This window comes from Otolemur garnettii, unplaced genomic scaffold (assembly GCF_000181295.1).
Source record: "Otolemur garnettii isolate 467f Iridium unplaced genomic scaffold, OtoGar3 scaffold00002, whole genome shotgun sequence".
Classification (NCBI taxonomy): Eukaryota; Metazoa; Chordata; class Mammalia; order Primates; family Galagidae; genus Otolemur; species Otolemur garnettii.
This window is the reverse complement of record NW_003852397.1, coordinates 46,659,362-46,677,320: the sequence shown is the minus strand read 5'-3', so window position 1 is coordinate 46,677,320 and position 17,959 is coordinate 46,659,362. Positions and strand designations below refer to the sequence as shown.

Below are 17,959 nucleotides of genomic sequence, written 5' to 3'. Positions count from 1 at the left end.
TCTATATAGGTCAGTGTTTTGGTTGAATATCTGTAATGGAGATGGGCCTATGTGAACAATCATGTGCACACAGCATCCATCAATCCACATAGAATATAAACTGTCCCTTCAAATACATTTCACATATGCATCACAGAAACTTAGAAAGAGACACATTGGAGTATAAAATTAGAATCTAAGGATTTATGTGTGCAGCATGGAACAAAAACTTGGCCGCATAATGGTTTTCAGTATTGATTGAAAATACAGATACAAGACGAAGGAGATAAAAGGCTTTATAGGAAAGTAAGAATCGATTTTTAATATACAACATTGTTATGCAGAAATGGTCCTAATGTGTATTGATTAGAAACCCTTTAAGGATAACTCTTTGATTAAAGGGCTCTCTTCTGAATAAAAGTTTTAAGACTATCATTCAGAATGCAAGTTGATAATAGGCTGATTTCCTCCGTGCTAAATAAGAATTAAAAACGCAAGAGCACAATGTTTATTTAAACATGGATAAGAACTAATCCTCTGTCTTGGAATTTGTTTTCAGTTTTCTCAGCTTGTTCTTTGTATTACTCTTTCATCTTGTGCAATGAATTTGTAGTTAAGGGCTGTATTAAGGGACAAGCTCTCCCCTAAGTTTTAACAATATTACACATAAACAGTGTGACGTTAATTGAACTACTCGCATCTCTTCCTGACAAAGTCAGCAAGAAGGTGAGTTTTCCCTGCTGATAATGTGGTTTTGCTGTTACTTCTCCAATGCAGCTTTCAGACTCAGCTGAACTTGTTGTGTAATTACTGTAAGATAGAAGGCCTTAATATCAGCAATCTCTGAAGCCAAATCATCAGTTTATGCAAATACTCTAAATTTCTCATGGTACATATCAAGCAATTTTATTCTATCAGCTCAGTTTGTGACCAAGGAGTACAGTTTTTACCTGACTCATCGTGGCAAGCACAACAGGATCTAATACTACTGAGAGTCACAAGTACTTTGTGGGCCACAGAGTGGTGATGGCTGACTGTTCTCTTACCTGCTGTTGATATTTCAGGTAAAATTTGCCTCCTGTACATGCAGAGGCACAGAACTATGGGATCTCAGTGGAGTATATATTCAAGCTCTCTGAACACTCTAAACATTTATTATACTAAAGGAAATTCTGGCACAAGCAGGACAATCTTGCAGTCCTTTCTATAAGAAGGTAAAACAGCCTTTGCCTAGATGATACTATTAATTTCAGATGCTTTAATTTTAATAAAATGTTGTCTGAGATAAAGAAAATTTGAAATACCACATAAGCCAAACATTCACCAATGAGTAGGTGTCATTTTCCTATCAGGCTGGGTCATAAGAAACTTATGTACCCGAAAAATGTTACTTTAGCTCTCTATATATTTCTTCACAAAATTGAGAGTTAAAATGTGTTTGGCTTTTATTGAGAGTTAATAACAAAAAACATCATATATGCTCCTTTATGCCAGAGAATAGAACAAACCATTTTTCTAAAGCTATTTTGGCTTTGATTTCTGAAAACACAGACAAAATTTAAATACTCCATTGTTGTGACTTTCCATAATTTAAACTCCTAACAGATTTATTTCCTCTGCTATATGATTTCTGTTCCTTCTTCTTCATTTAACTTTTTGAACGTGTCTTTAGCTGTAGGTAACCTCAGCTACTTTTTAAGAGTAAAATATGCCAAACTTTTTATTACTCATTTACCTTGGGTCTGATGAGGGTGATGATGGATATCTCTTTTTCATTCAAATGCATATCAGTACCAAAAAAGAGGGTTTCCAATAGAAAATTAGGTCACACAGGCAGTAGAACTAAATTTGTTCTTTTGTCAGAAGCACAAATTTTTTCAAACTGATTTTTTATTCAGACAAATAGGAGTGTTTTCCTACCTCATAGTATAAATAAAGGCTGTTGTTTGTTTTAACTAATAGATCTAATAATTTTTCAGATTTTTAGGAAAGAAAACAAAAAATGAAGAAGAGTGGAAGAGAATAATCTTTGTTCGCTACAGCCTTTACCTGTAATGATCCAACCTGGCCACCAAGGGTGTTAATGTATTGCAAACACTGCCTTTTAGAGCTCTGTAATGAGCACACAAGATCTTCAAAACTATTTCTAGATTTCTCAGTAAGTGCAGGAAAGCAGAGATGAAGGAACAAATGGATTTAATGAACAGCACAGTTGCTTGCGTTGATATAAACACATCTGTAGCCAAAAAGCAATTAGAATTCTACATCATGAACAGAAGAGAACTTTTCCTAAGTTGTTTTTTAACAAACCCGCTTATTGGAGATCACAATCTTTATTACATTTATAAGACAAATTTGATATCAGGACCAATTTCCTTGTTATGTGGGTTTGGGTTCAAAGAAGGTGCGCACACCTTTACTTTCCTTGGAAACCTGTGTCAATATCCTTGTCTAACAGCACCTGGCAAGTTGCCCTATCTCAGTACTTAACAAGGCAGAGAGAGTTTACGAAGTGGTACCTATCCTCAAATGTTTATTTAGTACCTGCTCTGTGTAAGGAACACAATGGAAAGGGAGAGATACTGTAAATGATATGTGATGAACTCTAAAATAATAAAATTATACTCCAGTGGGGAAAGAGTAACTAGTCATACCATCTATCTTCTGTTTGTCTGGCCATCCGTCCATGCCTATGTACTATCCATCCTCCATCTAGTCATCCCTCCATTTTTCTACTGTTTCTCTATTATGTGAACATAACCTGATAAATTTATTTTTCTGATATGACTAATTATTATCTCTGAAATCTATTCCCAAGGAAGAAATTATTTTAAATTTCCTAATTGAGATGGCATCCCTGGAGAATGTTTCCCAAAGTAATCTAATTATATGGGGAGGAAAAAAAATAAAACCCTTGTATTGACATAAGTTTTGATGTTTTTCTTCAAAGTGTCAATCTTCTTAGTATTTGGATAACTTAGCAATGACACATCTGATTACAGTCAGGCAATGACACATGAATGAATGAGGGACAACAGCCCTAACTGAGAGGTAAGTGGTATTTTCCCTGTCATATCTGTTCATAGCCAGAAGCGTATGGTACCCTATAGAATACTTTGCCTTCTTTTAGATTCTCACTGGCTATAACACATGGTGGACAGACCGAGGCCTGGGTATAACCTAGTTCTTTACTACTTACATACTTTGCACATACTATACATTAATGGTTAATCATGGATAAATTTATTATAATTATTTTTTGACAGAGAGTCTGATCATAAGGGAAACAAATTTGTATTAAAACAAGGAAAAAAAGCAATTTAATTTCTACTTTTTTTTTTCAGACACGGTCTCATTCTATTGTCTAGGCTAGAGTGCAGTGGTGTCATCATAGTTTACTGCAATCTCCATCTCCTAGGCTTGAGCTACACTCTTGGCTCAGTCGCCCATGTAGCTGTGACTACAGGTGTACACTACCACATCTGGTTAATTTTGCTATTTTCCTGTAGACAGAGAGTCTTGTTTGGTTACTTAGGCTGGTCTCAAACTCCTGGGCTCCAGCATTCCTCCCACTTACGCCTCTGAAACTGGTCTGATAGGATCACAGGTAGGAAACACTGTGCCCATCCTAATTCCAGCTTTTGATAAATATTCTTCTTGGGCAGTTTACAAATTTATAGGCACTTTTCTTTTCCTTGTGTTATAACTCTGGAAAACATAACTCTAAACTATATGATATTTTACAGTTGTTAATGAAACTAAAATAATGCAGGTCTTTTTTCAAAGCATACCTGATTCACTCATATACATACACACACACACAAAAAGAGAAAACCACACATATCATTTTTTCTTTTCTCTCTGTCATCCTCCCCTCTCCTGGTATAGCCTAGGTGGTTGACCTGCAAAAGCCAGGTTAGTCAATACTATTAACCACGATCTCAAGTCCCAGACATTGTACCTTGTAGAAATAACAAAGCTATCCAGAGCTAATCTACCAAAGTCAATCTTAAAAGCAAAATAAAGTATTCGAATGACGATTAGGCAAGAAATAGAGAATAATATCTTTTGATATTTAAGAATACTTTCACTATTTGAATCCCTTTATGGCCATATATTTAATTAATACTCGCAGATTTCATATAACTATTATTCTAAACTATTTGTAAAGTTTTAGAAATGTGTGGACACTTTATTCCAGTGGTCCCCAGCCCTTTTGGCACCAGGGACCTGTTTCATGGCAGACATTTTTCCCACAGACAGTGAAAAGGAGGATCTGAGAAGAGGAGGAGCTCAATTGCGGATACAAACCATGGGGGTGGCTGTAAGTACCAATGGGGTTTCACTCACTTTCACCGTCCCGCTGATCCCCTCACTGTGTGTGCAGGACCGCAGCTGTATGCTGATGCTCCAGGAAAGACCAAATAGTCTCCTAAACTATCTGTATCCTCACTTTCAATGCTTCCATGATTTCATGAGGAGTTTCTGTTACCCTGACAACCTTTTTAAAATTAAATGATTTACTCTATCTCTATATGACTGTGTTGCCCTGGTAACTTGCTGTTTTCTGAAAAGTCTGACATGGACTTCATTTTAGCTGCATGTTTTCTTTCTTTAGGAAATAAAGATTTAATAGATTGGATCCTTAATGTTGTGTCTCTAACTTAATTATGTTGAATGTGTTAAATAGCTACTAAGGAAGTAATGTTGTCAACATCTTTATGAAGGACCTGGCAAGGTAGTGATATTTTCTGGTTTACTAATGATGAGGTGATGAAGAAATTCTAAGTACGATCCAAGGACACACTGGAGATTGGGTCTGATTGAAATTTGTTTCTTGACAGCTGTCACTCCTGTGTCCAGAATGTCATGTATAAAGTTTTAAAAAGTAATACATTATATCTTGAGCTATTCCTTCTTTTTAAAGGCTCATAGTAAAATAACATGAAACCACATGCAGAACAACAGGGTGTGTGAACACATACCCCACACACACACACACACACACACACACACATTTATCTACACAATCCCACATTACTTCAGCTACAGCCAATTTTTCTGTTACTAGACATAGACACAGTGGTCATCTAAATGTATCTTCATGCATTCTCAATATATGTTAGTGTCTACCACTGGGCAGCTTCCAACTACCAAATCTGAGAAATTTTTAAGTATATTTTATATATATATATATATATATGTTTTATTTCGAAAGATTCTAGAATTGCTGCTTCTGAATAAAATGTGCTTAGGCAGCAGGGAATATTCCCTTCAAAAAGCTTTCAGAAACTCTACTTGGAAGAAGAAAATTATCTCCAAAATTAGTTTTATGCATATAAAATTTCTTTATGTACAGAAGCTTTTTACATAATGGCATTTTGTAATGCAGAAAAATTTAAAATTTTTTTCTCTTTAAGACTGATTCATACATTACTCCACTGGAATTTATTACTTTTTCCACACACATCAGTGATGTAATTTACCCTTTCTGTTTTACATGTTTCAAAGTATATCTAAATTCTAGATAATAGGATTGGGATTCTCCAGCTAATAAAACCATGAGTAGAAAAGTCTTCCAGATCTCACTACATAAAAGTTATACTTCAATAGACTGCAGTTTATTTATTCAACCAAATCTTTCCATTATTTTCTAACACAACATTCCACTTAAGTCAGGCTATTTGCCTCTCTGGGCTCTTCTCCCTTTTGAAATAACTTGAGACACCCTCCTCTAATTTGTGTGTGGTACTTTAACCAAAAGTGCCTTCTTTTTCCTTTTCAACCCCACAAGCACAACCCATTTTTCAAGGTCGTGTTTACTGTCATCATTTCTTCCCGTCTTTAACTATTTGTAGAGTTCTCTTCATATTTAATGTTCTATAATTACTGAACATTTTCAGCTATTTTTAATTAAATCATCTTAAACGCATAAAAATTTTCTCTACACGTAGATTACATTCAATGAGGGGAGAGATTATTTTTATGTCTTCATCATTCCAAAAATATGTAGAGGAATGTTCTGTACATATTTGGTGTTCAAGAATATTTATTTTGTGTTGAGATTTTTTTTTTCTTTTCCTATTGAACTCAAGTTATTCGGAAAAGTAAATGATCAATATAACTAAGGCTCAGGAAAAGAAAGAATGAATCAAGTGAATATTTGAGAAAAATATTCTTCAAATTTGACCAAAATGGAAGTCATTAAAAAACCCCAAACATTCTTAAAAATTGTAAGTTATTGATGTATAACTTGATAATATCTAGAAATTTCTTAGTAAGCAGTTGGCAAGAGATTGTTTTTACTTGCAATATATTTAATTTAAAAAAAAATATGGCCTAGAAGTTAACTTAGTTAAGTTGATTAAGAACATAGCATTTCATAATCCAATTGTTTTGATCATTTAGCAACTAAATCATAAACTATGCAATAATTTGATAGAGGTTGTAATGGTCATACATGATATTTATAAATTCTTAAGTAGATTATAAAGTTTTAGTCTCTATAGAACAAGTCTAACAAGAGAAATGTATTATTATTTAAAAAACTGGATATGATGAAATAAATACACCTCTTCTCCCAAACCAAAAGAGTCTAACATGTAAATTCTTTTAAATCTTTCAAAAATAGATACTTCCAATATTATTTAAAATTGTTTCAGGATTATAGAGAAAAAGGTATCCTACCAAATTAAGTTTATAAAAAATTTTGTCATTCTGAAATTCAAACCTGCCAAAAATAGCATACCTAAAAGAGAATATTGCTTAATAATTTCATTAATAAAAATTGATGCCAAAATAATAAATAAGATATTAACAAGTATAATCCAGAAGTATCATTTTAAGAAGGAGAGAACATGACCAAATGGAGTTCATGGAAGAATGGTATCACCTTAATGTAATTATTATTAATTATAACATAATTAATTATGAATATATTAACAAAATAAAAGTGGCAAAAGGAAAAACTAATCTCAAAAGTTTCTAAAAAACCTTTGATTAAATTTAACATCTATACCTTAAAAATAGAAAACATTTCATTTAAAAAGCCACGACATAGTAGTATTTTCATTACAATAAGAAGTAAGTCAAAATCAAAGGATACACTTCAATGTAATCGGGCCAGAAAATAAAGTATGAAATATATATGTTTAAAATAAAGGAGAAAACGTAATTATTTTTGATGTTATGGAAAACTTCAAAATGAATAAAGTAATCTTTGAAAAAAATAAGAAAATTCAGAAAGATAGTTGTTAATAAAAATTATTTCATATATGAAATACAACAGGCTAAATAGCATGAGGAAGAATCAAGCACACATTTCACAAAGATGAGATATCATGAACAACAGTCAGTTAGAAACATGAGGAGGAAGAAAACACTACACTTGATTAAAAGTGCCATTAAGGACAAAATAACTAGATCTAATGTAATTAATTATTTCCTGCTTTGGGTAAACCAGAGATAAAGGTCATTTTGGTGTCATTTGGTAAAATTTGATTAAAGAAGATTAAAAATTTCTTGACATGGGAAAGAGGAAATTACTAGTTGAAAATAGCAGTTTAAAAATAGCATGTACTGTGTGATTTCATTTTGGTGAAAGATACACACACACACACACATGAGATATATATATATAATGTATGCGAGGGTGGGTGTATGAATATAGAAATAAGTACATGTAGATATAAATAAACATAAATATCTGAAAACATAACATTAGATATTAACTGTAGTAATATTTGGTTAAGAGGAAATTGGTATTTTTGTGTTCTTATATTCTCTTAGGTATATATTCTAAATTTCAAGAATGCTTTTGAATAATGTGTTTTTCAATTAAAATAAATGAAATTAATATAAAAACAAATTATTTTCCAATACACCAAAGTGATAAAAGAGAAAATATAATAAAAACTTCATAGCTATGTTGCTATGGTCTTAATAAATCCCCTGAAATTTCCAGTGTTAGAAACTTAGTCTCTCAGCCCTCATGTATGGATTAACATCACCTCCATCCTTAGGAATGGATTAATGTTGCTGTCATGAAAGTGCATTCACTGTCATGGGAGTGGCAGTACTATAAAAGTTAGCCTTTCTTTCTTGTTTTTGCCCTTTGACATGTGATTGTCTCAATCATGTTACGACAATAACAAGAGGGCCCTCACAAATGCCTGCACCAAGCCCTTGGCCTTCCCAGCCTCCAGAACCATGAGCTAAATGAACATCTTCTTGTTGTTTTTCTTTTTCTTCTTGTATAAATAAATGATCTAGTCTACAGTATTCTAGTATAGCAAAAGAAATCAGACTAAGATGTATAGTTATAAAAATCTTAAATTGCCAAAGAAAAAAAATTAAGAAATGCATAGAACATATGTGAAGGAAACTTTAATGCTTTATTAAGGGACCTAAAGGCACCAAACAAATTATTGGGTAAACAGAAAGATGTGTGTGTGTGTGTGTGTGTGTGTGTGTGTGTAGAAAAATTCAATGCTTTAAATATCATATTTTCCCATGTATAGTGTGCTCCTGTATATAATGCAGATCAAATTTTTGGCCCAAATTTTCAGGAAGAAAAATTCTTCATTTAATTTTGTCATTCAAAATTTTATTTGTTTATATATAGTTACATGTTTTCTGTATCATAAAGGAATTTTAGCATTTTTTAACTATTAGGGTACAAGGAATTTTATGTAATAAGTAATTACAAAACAAAAGAACAGATACAAGGTAAAAGGCATTTTATGTACCAGCAACAAGTAGTACTACTCATGTATGATGCACATCCTTATTTTCCCTCAAAATTTTGAGCAAAAAGGTGCAAATTATACATACCAAAATACAGTATGTTATATTTTAAAATTTCTCATATGTCAATATGTAATTCAGGGATATCAATAAGAATTTTAGTAAATTTTTAACTTGATACAATGTTAAAGTTCATCTGAAAATGTAAAATAGCTGGAAAAATTCTTGAGAAACAAGAGAAAATAAAGTTGAGGACAGGTTTCACTGCTGCACAAGTTATTGCAAAGTGATAATAATCAAAACAGAGTAGTGGTTAAAAAAATCAGTAGAATGAAATAAAGTTTAAAAATAGACATAAAGATAAAAAGTATTTTATTCTGTGTTTTAAGACTGGCATAAAATTTATGTCAGTGGAGAAAATATGGAGAGCTTATTTGGTAAAATTTGTTCTGACAATTGTTTACATATATGAGATCATAATCTCATTTCATACTACAAAATAAATTTCAAAAGTAACAAACATAGTAAAAAAATATGATATTTTAAATCTTATAGCAATTAAGATATTTTGCATGGAATTTTGATTTCTGAAAGCAGGGGTTATCAAAATATATAGTCTATGAGCCAAATAGGGACCTCACCTATTCTGTAAATAAAGTTATACTGGAACTCAGCCACATTCATTTATTTATGTCCATGTCTGCTTTCACAATAAACCATAGAACTGAGTAAGTGTGACCATATGGTCCACAAAACTAAAAATACTTGCAGTTTGGCTCTTTATAGAAAAAGTTTGCTGACCCTAGTTATAAAGAGAAAGACTGATAACTTTGAATACATCTATACTAAAAATGTGCATGACAAAGACCACAAAATTAAAACTTAAAGTGCATTAAGAAAAATATCTAGATTGCCTAAGACAGTGTAAATTTACTAACTCCTACAAGATCTCTCTCTCTCTCTCTGTGTCTTCTATCTCTCTCTTTCAGATAGGGTTTCCCTCTGTTGGCCAGGTTGGAGAGCAAAGCATAATCATAGCTCACTGCAGCCTCAAACTCCTAGGATCAAACAATCCCTTCCATCTCAGTCTCCTGATACCTGGGCTACAGGGGTGTAGCACCAGGCCTGGCTAATTATTATTATTTTTTTGTAGAGATAAGGTCTTGCTATGTTTCCCAGGCTAGTCTTGAACTTTTGGGCTCAAGAGATCATCCCAACTCAGCCTCCCAATGTGCTAGGATTATAAGCATGAGTCACCATGCCCAGCCAGAAGAGCTTTTATAAATAAGAAAAGATCAATACCCTACAAGAAAAATGAGGAAAGCAAGTCAACTTGGAATTTAGAGATAAAGAAAACAAAATCACTCAATAAACATGAAAAACAACTCAAATCCTATAGGACTCAGAAATAAAAGGAAAAACTTTAATAAGACGCCATTCACTATTTACCACATTAGCAAAATATTTAAAACTTCAGCTCACTTGGTGTTAATTGAGGCCATGGAGAAAGAAAAAGTGTTATATACATAAAATGTAAATTGACAATTACATATATATATATATATATACACACACACATACATATCATTATGAAACACTTATACCTTTTGTGCCAGCAATTTATCTTACAGGTATTTTCTTACTAGTGCCCAATATTTAGTCTTGAGCTTTTGAGCAAGTAGTAGAAGCAGCTTAAAGGACTATGAACAGGAAATTAAATACTTTTTGATGCATTTGTACAATGATATGTTTAGAAGCCGTTAATAAAACTGGTATGATTTGCATGTAATTTATATGTAATAACATCCCAATCATTTTATTATTTTGGAAAAATAAAGCAAATTGCAATACAAAACTGTAAACAATTTTGTTTACATGTTAAAACATACATTTATACACATACATATATACTTTGGTATGCATAAACATTGCCTGTATGGTGACACGTAAATTTGTCTAGGTTTACTTCTAGAGACAAGAAATGATAAGTGAAGGGATCCTAGGTGGACTTTCACATTATAAGCCTTGATTTTTTTTTTTTTTTATTAAATCATAGCTGTATACGTTACTGCAATCATGGGGTACAATGTGCTAGCTTTACACACAATCTGAAATGCATTCATCAAAGTGGTCAACATAGTCTTTACGGCATTTTCTTGGTTGTTGTATTAAGACATTTTTCATGTTTAAAGTTATTTTCACTAAAGTCACATAAGAATTGCTGTAAAATTTAGAAGTTACATTTTTAGCATTAGCAAAGTCAGTACTATTTTCTACAGTATTTAGGAGAAAAGGAATTTCTACAGCATCTAAGAGACTTGTAGAAATTGTTTTGTTCATATTTATTTTAGCCTAGCACTGTATTTAGAAGGCCTTCCTACCATTATTCCCATTCATTTGAATTCTCTCCTAGTAGAAACAATACATCTCTAGGTTAGGGTTGTTGTTTGGTTTTCGTCTTTTGCTATTTCATTAAAAGAGATTACGTATATATCTTTAATATCATGAAACCACAAAGGTTATGATTTTTGCTCAGCTCAGGTGTTAAAGTAAAAGGGTCGTATCCAAATATCTTGCTTTCTGAACAAAATTTTAATATTCTTTCCAAATTTAGTGATAATGCCTTTTCAGAAAACACACCTGAAACTTTGAAGGACACAGACTGCAAAACTAGCCCTTAGGCCTTGCCTGTTCAAGGGCAAATAATGACAAATTGAATACTCTCGGGTTTTCTTAAACAGCCTTGTTATATTTGATCATTAGCTGTAAACTTAGGGTTTATTGATCATAAACATTATAATTTAGCCGTGAATGGCCATAGATCATCTATTGAGTCAATGAGCGCATCTTGCATTTCTTAGAAGACTGTACCTAGCTAACCAATTTGTAATTAAGTAAAAATGAAAGCTGACCTTTCTCCGTGAGATGAGATAACACTAACCATATGAAGAAAAGAAGGTTGTGACTCAAACATGCCTAATAGAATTTAAGAGAATGGAACTCTTTGCACTTGGAACTATCATCGTTTCTCCTCGTCAGTGGTGCAGATGTAGCAACATATCCAATGTACCAGAATACTAGAATATCAATTGTGTGTTCACATGACATTCCAATGTGACCTGCTTCTCTGTGGAGTGTATAATTGATGAAACCCATCAACTATTAAAATTCTGTCAGTGTAACTGTGAGATTTCAGAGTGTAGCGCACAACCCTGTGCTGAGAAGCAGGAATAAGGAACCGATTGCATTGACAAAATCAGCATTTTACTTCCTCACAGCAAAAAGGGAATTCCTAATTTAGATAACAGGGCTCCCTCCTCAGAGTCCATTCAAGTGAACAGTAACAAAGTGCAGACAGCAACGCTCTCACTTCCCTAAGTGAGATTTGACAACTTTCTAGGAAACCCAAAAGTGCCTGGGGTCTAATAAGGAGATCTTTCTTCTCGCACAAACACTAAGATAATAAATGGTCTTTTGTGTCCCTCTTGTCCCTTTTCCCAGAATATTTTTGTAAATCTGCAAAAGAGTACATAGCATACTTCTTAGAAAATTAAATATCCAAAGAAACAAACTTAAATGGCCAATTTCAGAGAACTACACACCTGTGTTTTCTGTTCTTTCTCACTCCTCTGTTACTGTTCCCCCTCTCCTCTGCATCATTTCATTTCTCCCTTACCGATTGCTATCCCTCCAGTTCAACCATTCATCCACCCTAGCAACAAGACCAAGGGTATGTCCTCTACTTGAAAAGTTTGCTGAAGCACTGCTTTTCTCTTCAGATACAAACCTGAAGAGAGAAAACGAAGGGCCTCTGACCTGGACACTACATCTGGCTCCTACTCAGGAGTCAGTGCAAGCGCAGGGATGCCTTACCATAAGAGCTCATGCATGAGCTTTTCTTAAGATAAGAAAAGAAAAAAAAAAGTGACAGAAGAGAAAAGTTGCAAGCAAATTAGAATTATGGGCAACATATGTGAGATATGAATATGGACGTCTTGAATTTATTCACAAAGTAGGTTCCTATTAGTTACAAAGGAGGTACCCAATGGGCTATTTATTTAAGTTTTAGGTCTCAAATGGTTTCGTAAGTAAATGAAATAAGTACCAACCTAAACAATTTGTCTTCTCTATAGCCACAGAGGCACTTTTTTTTTTTTTTTTTTTTTTTACCAAATTCCTTAGCAAAGTCGGTTAAATAAGCCTTATAAATGTGTTAAAAATGGGTAATTTTCAACCAAGATGCTTATTCTCAACTTTCTATTTGTATCAATACTCACTTTACGTAATTGGGTTAATCTAAATATAATGAGACATCTACTTTTACAACTGAAAAATAATAATAACTTACTGAGTGGCTGCTATTTGCCAGGAACTATTTGAAGCGCTTTAATATTTCATTTCATGTAATGAGCAAAACACATAATCATTTAGGTATTATTATCATGTCTCTGTTACACATGAGAAAACTGGCCCCAGAAGTTAAGTACATTTCCCAACACCCTTCGGTAAGAAGAGTTTCCTGTCCCAGTGAGCCTAACCAATAATCTGTGCTATTAATCATCAAGCCCCTCATTCGTTTCTCTCAAATCCAGGCATTTTCTTTTTTGGTCTTTGATGGCTAAGTAGTTTTAGATGTTAGTATTACAGAGTGGTTAAATTAACCCCACTTGAATGATGAAACTAAAGCCAGTTGGGTAATGTTACTTATGCAAATATACACAGCAAGGCTGCTATGGAGCAGTTGATGGCACAAACTCCCGGTTTCCATGACACTGCTTAGCTAATTTTTTTACATTAAAGATAACAAAGTGGTGGGTGGCCTAGCCACTTCTTATTTCCAAGAATCTACCCCAGCTATAAACATTACATTTTAAACCTAGTGGCCTAAGCTCAGACATGATGCACCGTCTAGTCATGGAAAGTGATAGAATATCAGGGAGGGTTAGCCACCGCAAGGGAAATCCAAGGGGACAAATTAAAACACATACACACAGATGCACACATATACCTATTGCTTGAGGGAGACGTGTGAAAACAACATGTGCAAATATTGAGCACAAGCAGTGCTGGATAAAGACAGGTCTGTCTATGAAAATCTTTGCTAATATTCTGCATGACGGTCGAAGTAAAGACCCATATAATCATCTTCTCTTCTCCCAGCTGTTCTAGATAGAAGTACTGAAGAATCACATATACTTAGACATCTGGCACAATATTCAGATGTTGCCAGATGTGCATTTCTTTTGACCACAAAGGGATGGTGATGAGCCTCAGTGTGAGGACAAGCATTAATGCTCTGTAGATGAACACATTATTTTTTTTAGAAGGTAGTTGTTTCCTTCTAGAAAGTCGCCTCTTTAGAATTTGGCAGGACTTCCCTCTTCCTTTCCTGGCTCAATCTGTGCTCTATTATATATTGGTTTGGCAGCACCAATTGAATTTTACCTTATGACTTGGACAGGAAAGTCCAGCCTGGATTTGTTGCCTATTTGTATGATTTATAGAATACAGACCAGATGAACTCAGAAAGCCCCAAAGGTATGTAAATAATAACAAATAGAAGGATTTGCAAATTATGGTCCAAAGTTCTGCTGTGGGAAACTACATATATTTAATTCTTTAAATAAAAAAAACTATGGAAATGTTAGGAGCATTCCTTCTTCTCTGTGCAACTAACATATTAAAAAATGATAAGGATAATGGTAACAATTATATACAGCATGCCATGCTTTTTACATTGTTCTTACATATGCTCACTCATTTGATCCTGCCCAAAGCACTGTTAAATATAGTGACAGAAAACGGAACAGAGGCACAGATGTGAGCATACACTGGGGAGTCACCAGAGACCCTGTCACACAACTTCCAGTCTGGGCTGGGTTCCCTGTCTCACACTACTGAAATTTCTACCTTATACTTCTATAGAGCTAGAAAACCTGGAAGACCTAGACGAAGATAAATGGAATCATTAGCCTTCAGTCTAGATTCTAACGTCATTTATCATACTTTTCACTTGAGATTGATGTAATATTGTGCCACAAAATGGGAAATCTAGCAAGTAGAAAATAGAGCTTGAATATTTTTTGGAAGAAATTTTTCACTATAGAAAAAGAGAATGGCTATAGTTAGTTAGTATAAAAAAGATTTACCCACCTGGCTATTTATCTATATAACTCCATCTATTAGTATACAACTACCTTCACATTTGAAATATATCTCTTCACATCAACACTTGGCCATGATACCTAAAATCACCCCCCGAGAACATCAGAACACAGCCAAAGAGAGTAAAGCACAACAGAAAGAGAAGAGAAACAAAAAGACTTTCCATTTATAATGAATTTCTTTGTCCAGAATTCTGAGTTCCTGCATGAAGCAGAAATTCTTCATTCATAAGAAAATGGCAGACAATCAGCCTGGGAGGTTTACAGCTATTTCCTCTAATAAAGTTTGCACTCTCTCTCTCTCTCCCTACATCTTTCTGCATCTATCTCTAGCTATCTACTGTACATGCTTTTGTAGAATTTCAGGAACAGCTTTTTATCTGGAGAAAATGGCTGCCTGAAGAGCTACAGAATATAGTAAAAGCTTTACCCCAAAGCTTCTATGCATTCCAAAAGCTTGCACTTGGATAAGAGAAACATTTAGCCTCAGGTGACTGAGAACACTTACTGTTGGTTGCATAACGTATGGCGGATGAGGCATCCATGAAGTGCTCTGGACCTATGCATCAAACAGCATTTATTAGCACAAGGCAATCACAGAGAGAACTTGGTTCTTGTGTTCAGTGGAGTCACACTAAGTCATAAGAAAGAGGAGTCCATCTGACTTTACAGCTAATTAGTGCTCACAACCGCGCTTAAAAAGGGAATGCTCGAACTTGATTAATTTGGTCCCTGAAATATGGTAAAATGTAAAGCAACTTCTCATATCACCAAAACTGGCTTCAGCACTCACATGGATCAGTCTAAGTCTTGGAACATATTTTGAGGTTGATGTCTTAGAAGCCTCAGAGACCATTTGGAGGGCAACTCCCAGGGGATGCCCTGGAAAGTAATTAAGGCAGCAAGAACTGACTGCTAAGACTTCCTTGTTTTCTGTCACTGGTTATAACTTCAAATGCTCAAGTGATCTCATCTTAGAAATATGTCCAAGTGGTAAAACTTTTGGTAAGAACTAAAGAGATAAGCCAGAAATTCGAGGGAGAGATTTAGGTTAAATCCACATTAAGCAAGTTTGTATGTTTTCCCCTCATAGTAATTGGTATGAAAATAAAAATGAGCATTTGAGAAAGCCAACTATTCTTGTACATACCATGTGTCAGCCAAATGAGAAAGTCAGTCTGTGTAAGCTAAAAGGCACATAGAGAACCCTGAAGATTTTTTTTTTCAATATACTTGCATCAACAAAACTGCCAATATGCTTTGGATTAAATAAAAAATAGTGGTGAAAGGAGAGAATCAACATAGAAAATTGCTCTAATCGCTTTTTGGAGAAAAGGGAGCTAGAGTTAAATTCTACTTATGACCCCTCCCAAGTAAAATCACTAATCTGTGGATATTTTATTCATGTCACCAAAGTGCTCTACCCCATGACTCAATGGGTGGTCTTGGCTCAACTAGAGGCCGAGATTAGGGGGAAAAGGAAACACACATACACATACACACACCCCATCCAGACAGGCCTGTGGGAAGAACAAAAACTGGTCACCACCTGCACATATCCTCCTGGGCCTCAAGAAAAGGCAATTAGGAAATCAGCCATTCTGAGACCCGCCCTAATGCAATTCAGACAAAAGTCTATTTCATTCACCCACAGATAGGTTTCGGGAGTCTGAGTGCAGAAAAAGAATGAAATGATTTGCTTCAGGGGCAAACAGTTAAGGAAAAAATGCATATAATCTCAAGTTCGATACTCTGACAGCTGGGACATCCTGAAATGTAGTGGCAGAATAAGGTGAAAGTTCACTCAGTTAGTAGCAGTCAGCAACATTATAGCATTACTCATTGTAAAATATCCTCCCAACCATCTGCAAAATACTGAGAACCACGCCATGCACACAGTTTCACTCTGTCTCTCTCTTCCTCTCTCCAAACTTAAAAAAAAACCCCCAAAACACAAAAATGGTAATATACTCTTTCTTTCTACATGCAGCTTTTATAGTCATTTTCTACTTAGAATTGAAATAATTGTTTAAAGAATAATATCAGATATAGAAGAACATGGAGTAATATCACATATTTGATAACTCAACAGATAATGATTAGGAGTACTTTTTGAGGGAGAAGGGTGACAATTTTGATCCACCTGTGTGCTCGGAATTAACCGGTTAACAACGTCTGATTTAGGACACATATTGAGGCTCAGATTTTCCAGCATTTCAACATGAGGAATGCCTGAGGTCTTTTGGGGTCTTTTCTGGAATTAAGAATGAAGTAAGAACAGGGAGTAGAAATAACTTTTTACTACTTTGGTAATCTCTATTTCTTGGGAAGTATGATTTACCATTTATTTGTGTAGCTTTACCAGGGCAACTGTGACAAAATGAGATGACGATGATGAAATATTCCGGAGGGAAGGAACTGTCAGAAATGTGCTTTTAGAAAAGACATGATAGGGAATGCGAACAACCAAAGTAACAGACAACAAAAAATAATTTCCCAGTGGCAAGAGAGCTGTGTTAATGTTGGTTGGCAAGTAGAGTAATCATGAAAAAACAGCAGGAAGAATGGAAAGTATAGTGGATCTTATTACTCAGTGAACTGATGCCAACAGGCCTTTGAAAGTATAGGCTGATTCTTAACTTTGGCATTATTACATTAAGATGTGACTAAAGTATAGGAGGAAAAATTTTCTTTTAATTCTACTCTGTCCTTTTTGCCTCTGAATAGTGGATTAATGGCCAGGGAAGATCTCTCCTGAGGTGCAGGTAAATTGGACATACCTGGTATGTGGAGACAGGGGAAGCAGCAATGAATGGCGTGATAGATGTCTGTGGAATCATGCGGTTGGTTGCAATACTGTACGGTGAAGAATAAAATCTGCAAACAGAAAACAAAAAACAGAAGATTCATGAAGCTGCTGCATGCCTAGCTGCTAATCAAATGCTATCAGGCACCTCTGGGGAAGACAGATTTCTACCCACATGTTTTTCCACTAACTATTAACAGGAGTATCCTGGAGATTTACAGTAGCTGATTCCACTAAGTGAAAGAAATTGTTCTGAACAAAATGA

At 34.4% G+C, this 17,959-nt stretch overlaps 1 protein-coding gene across 1 annotated transcript in view; it reads right to left on the bottom strand.

The window, feature by feature from the left end:
• Positions 1 to 17,959, bottom strand: part of RBMS3 (RNA binding motif single stranded interacting protein 3) — a 570,468-nt gene that overhangs the window by 78,416 nt on the left and 474,093 nt on the right. Inside the window, exons 8-9 of the mRNA XM_023512729.1 lie at positions 17,669 to 17,765; positions 15,397 to 15,447 (exon numbers count right to left, since the gene is read on the bottom strand). Coding sequence (XP_023368497.1) covers positions 15,397 to 15,447; positions 17,669 to 17,765 — 148 coding nt within the window. The remainder of the gene's footprint in view (positions 1 to 15,396; positions 15,448 to 17,668; positions 17,766 to 17,959) is intronic.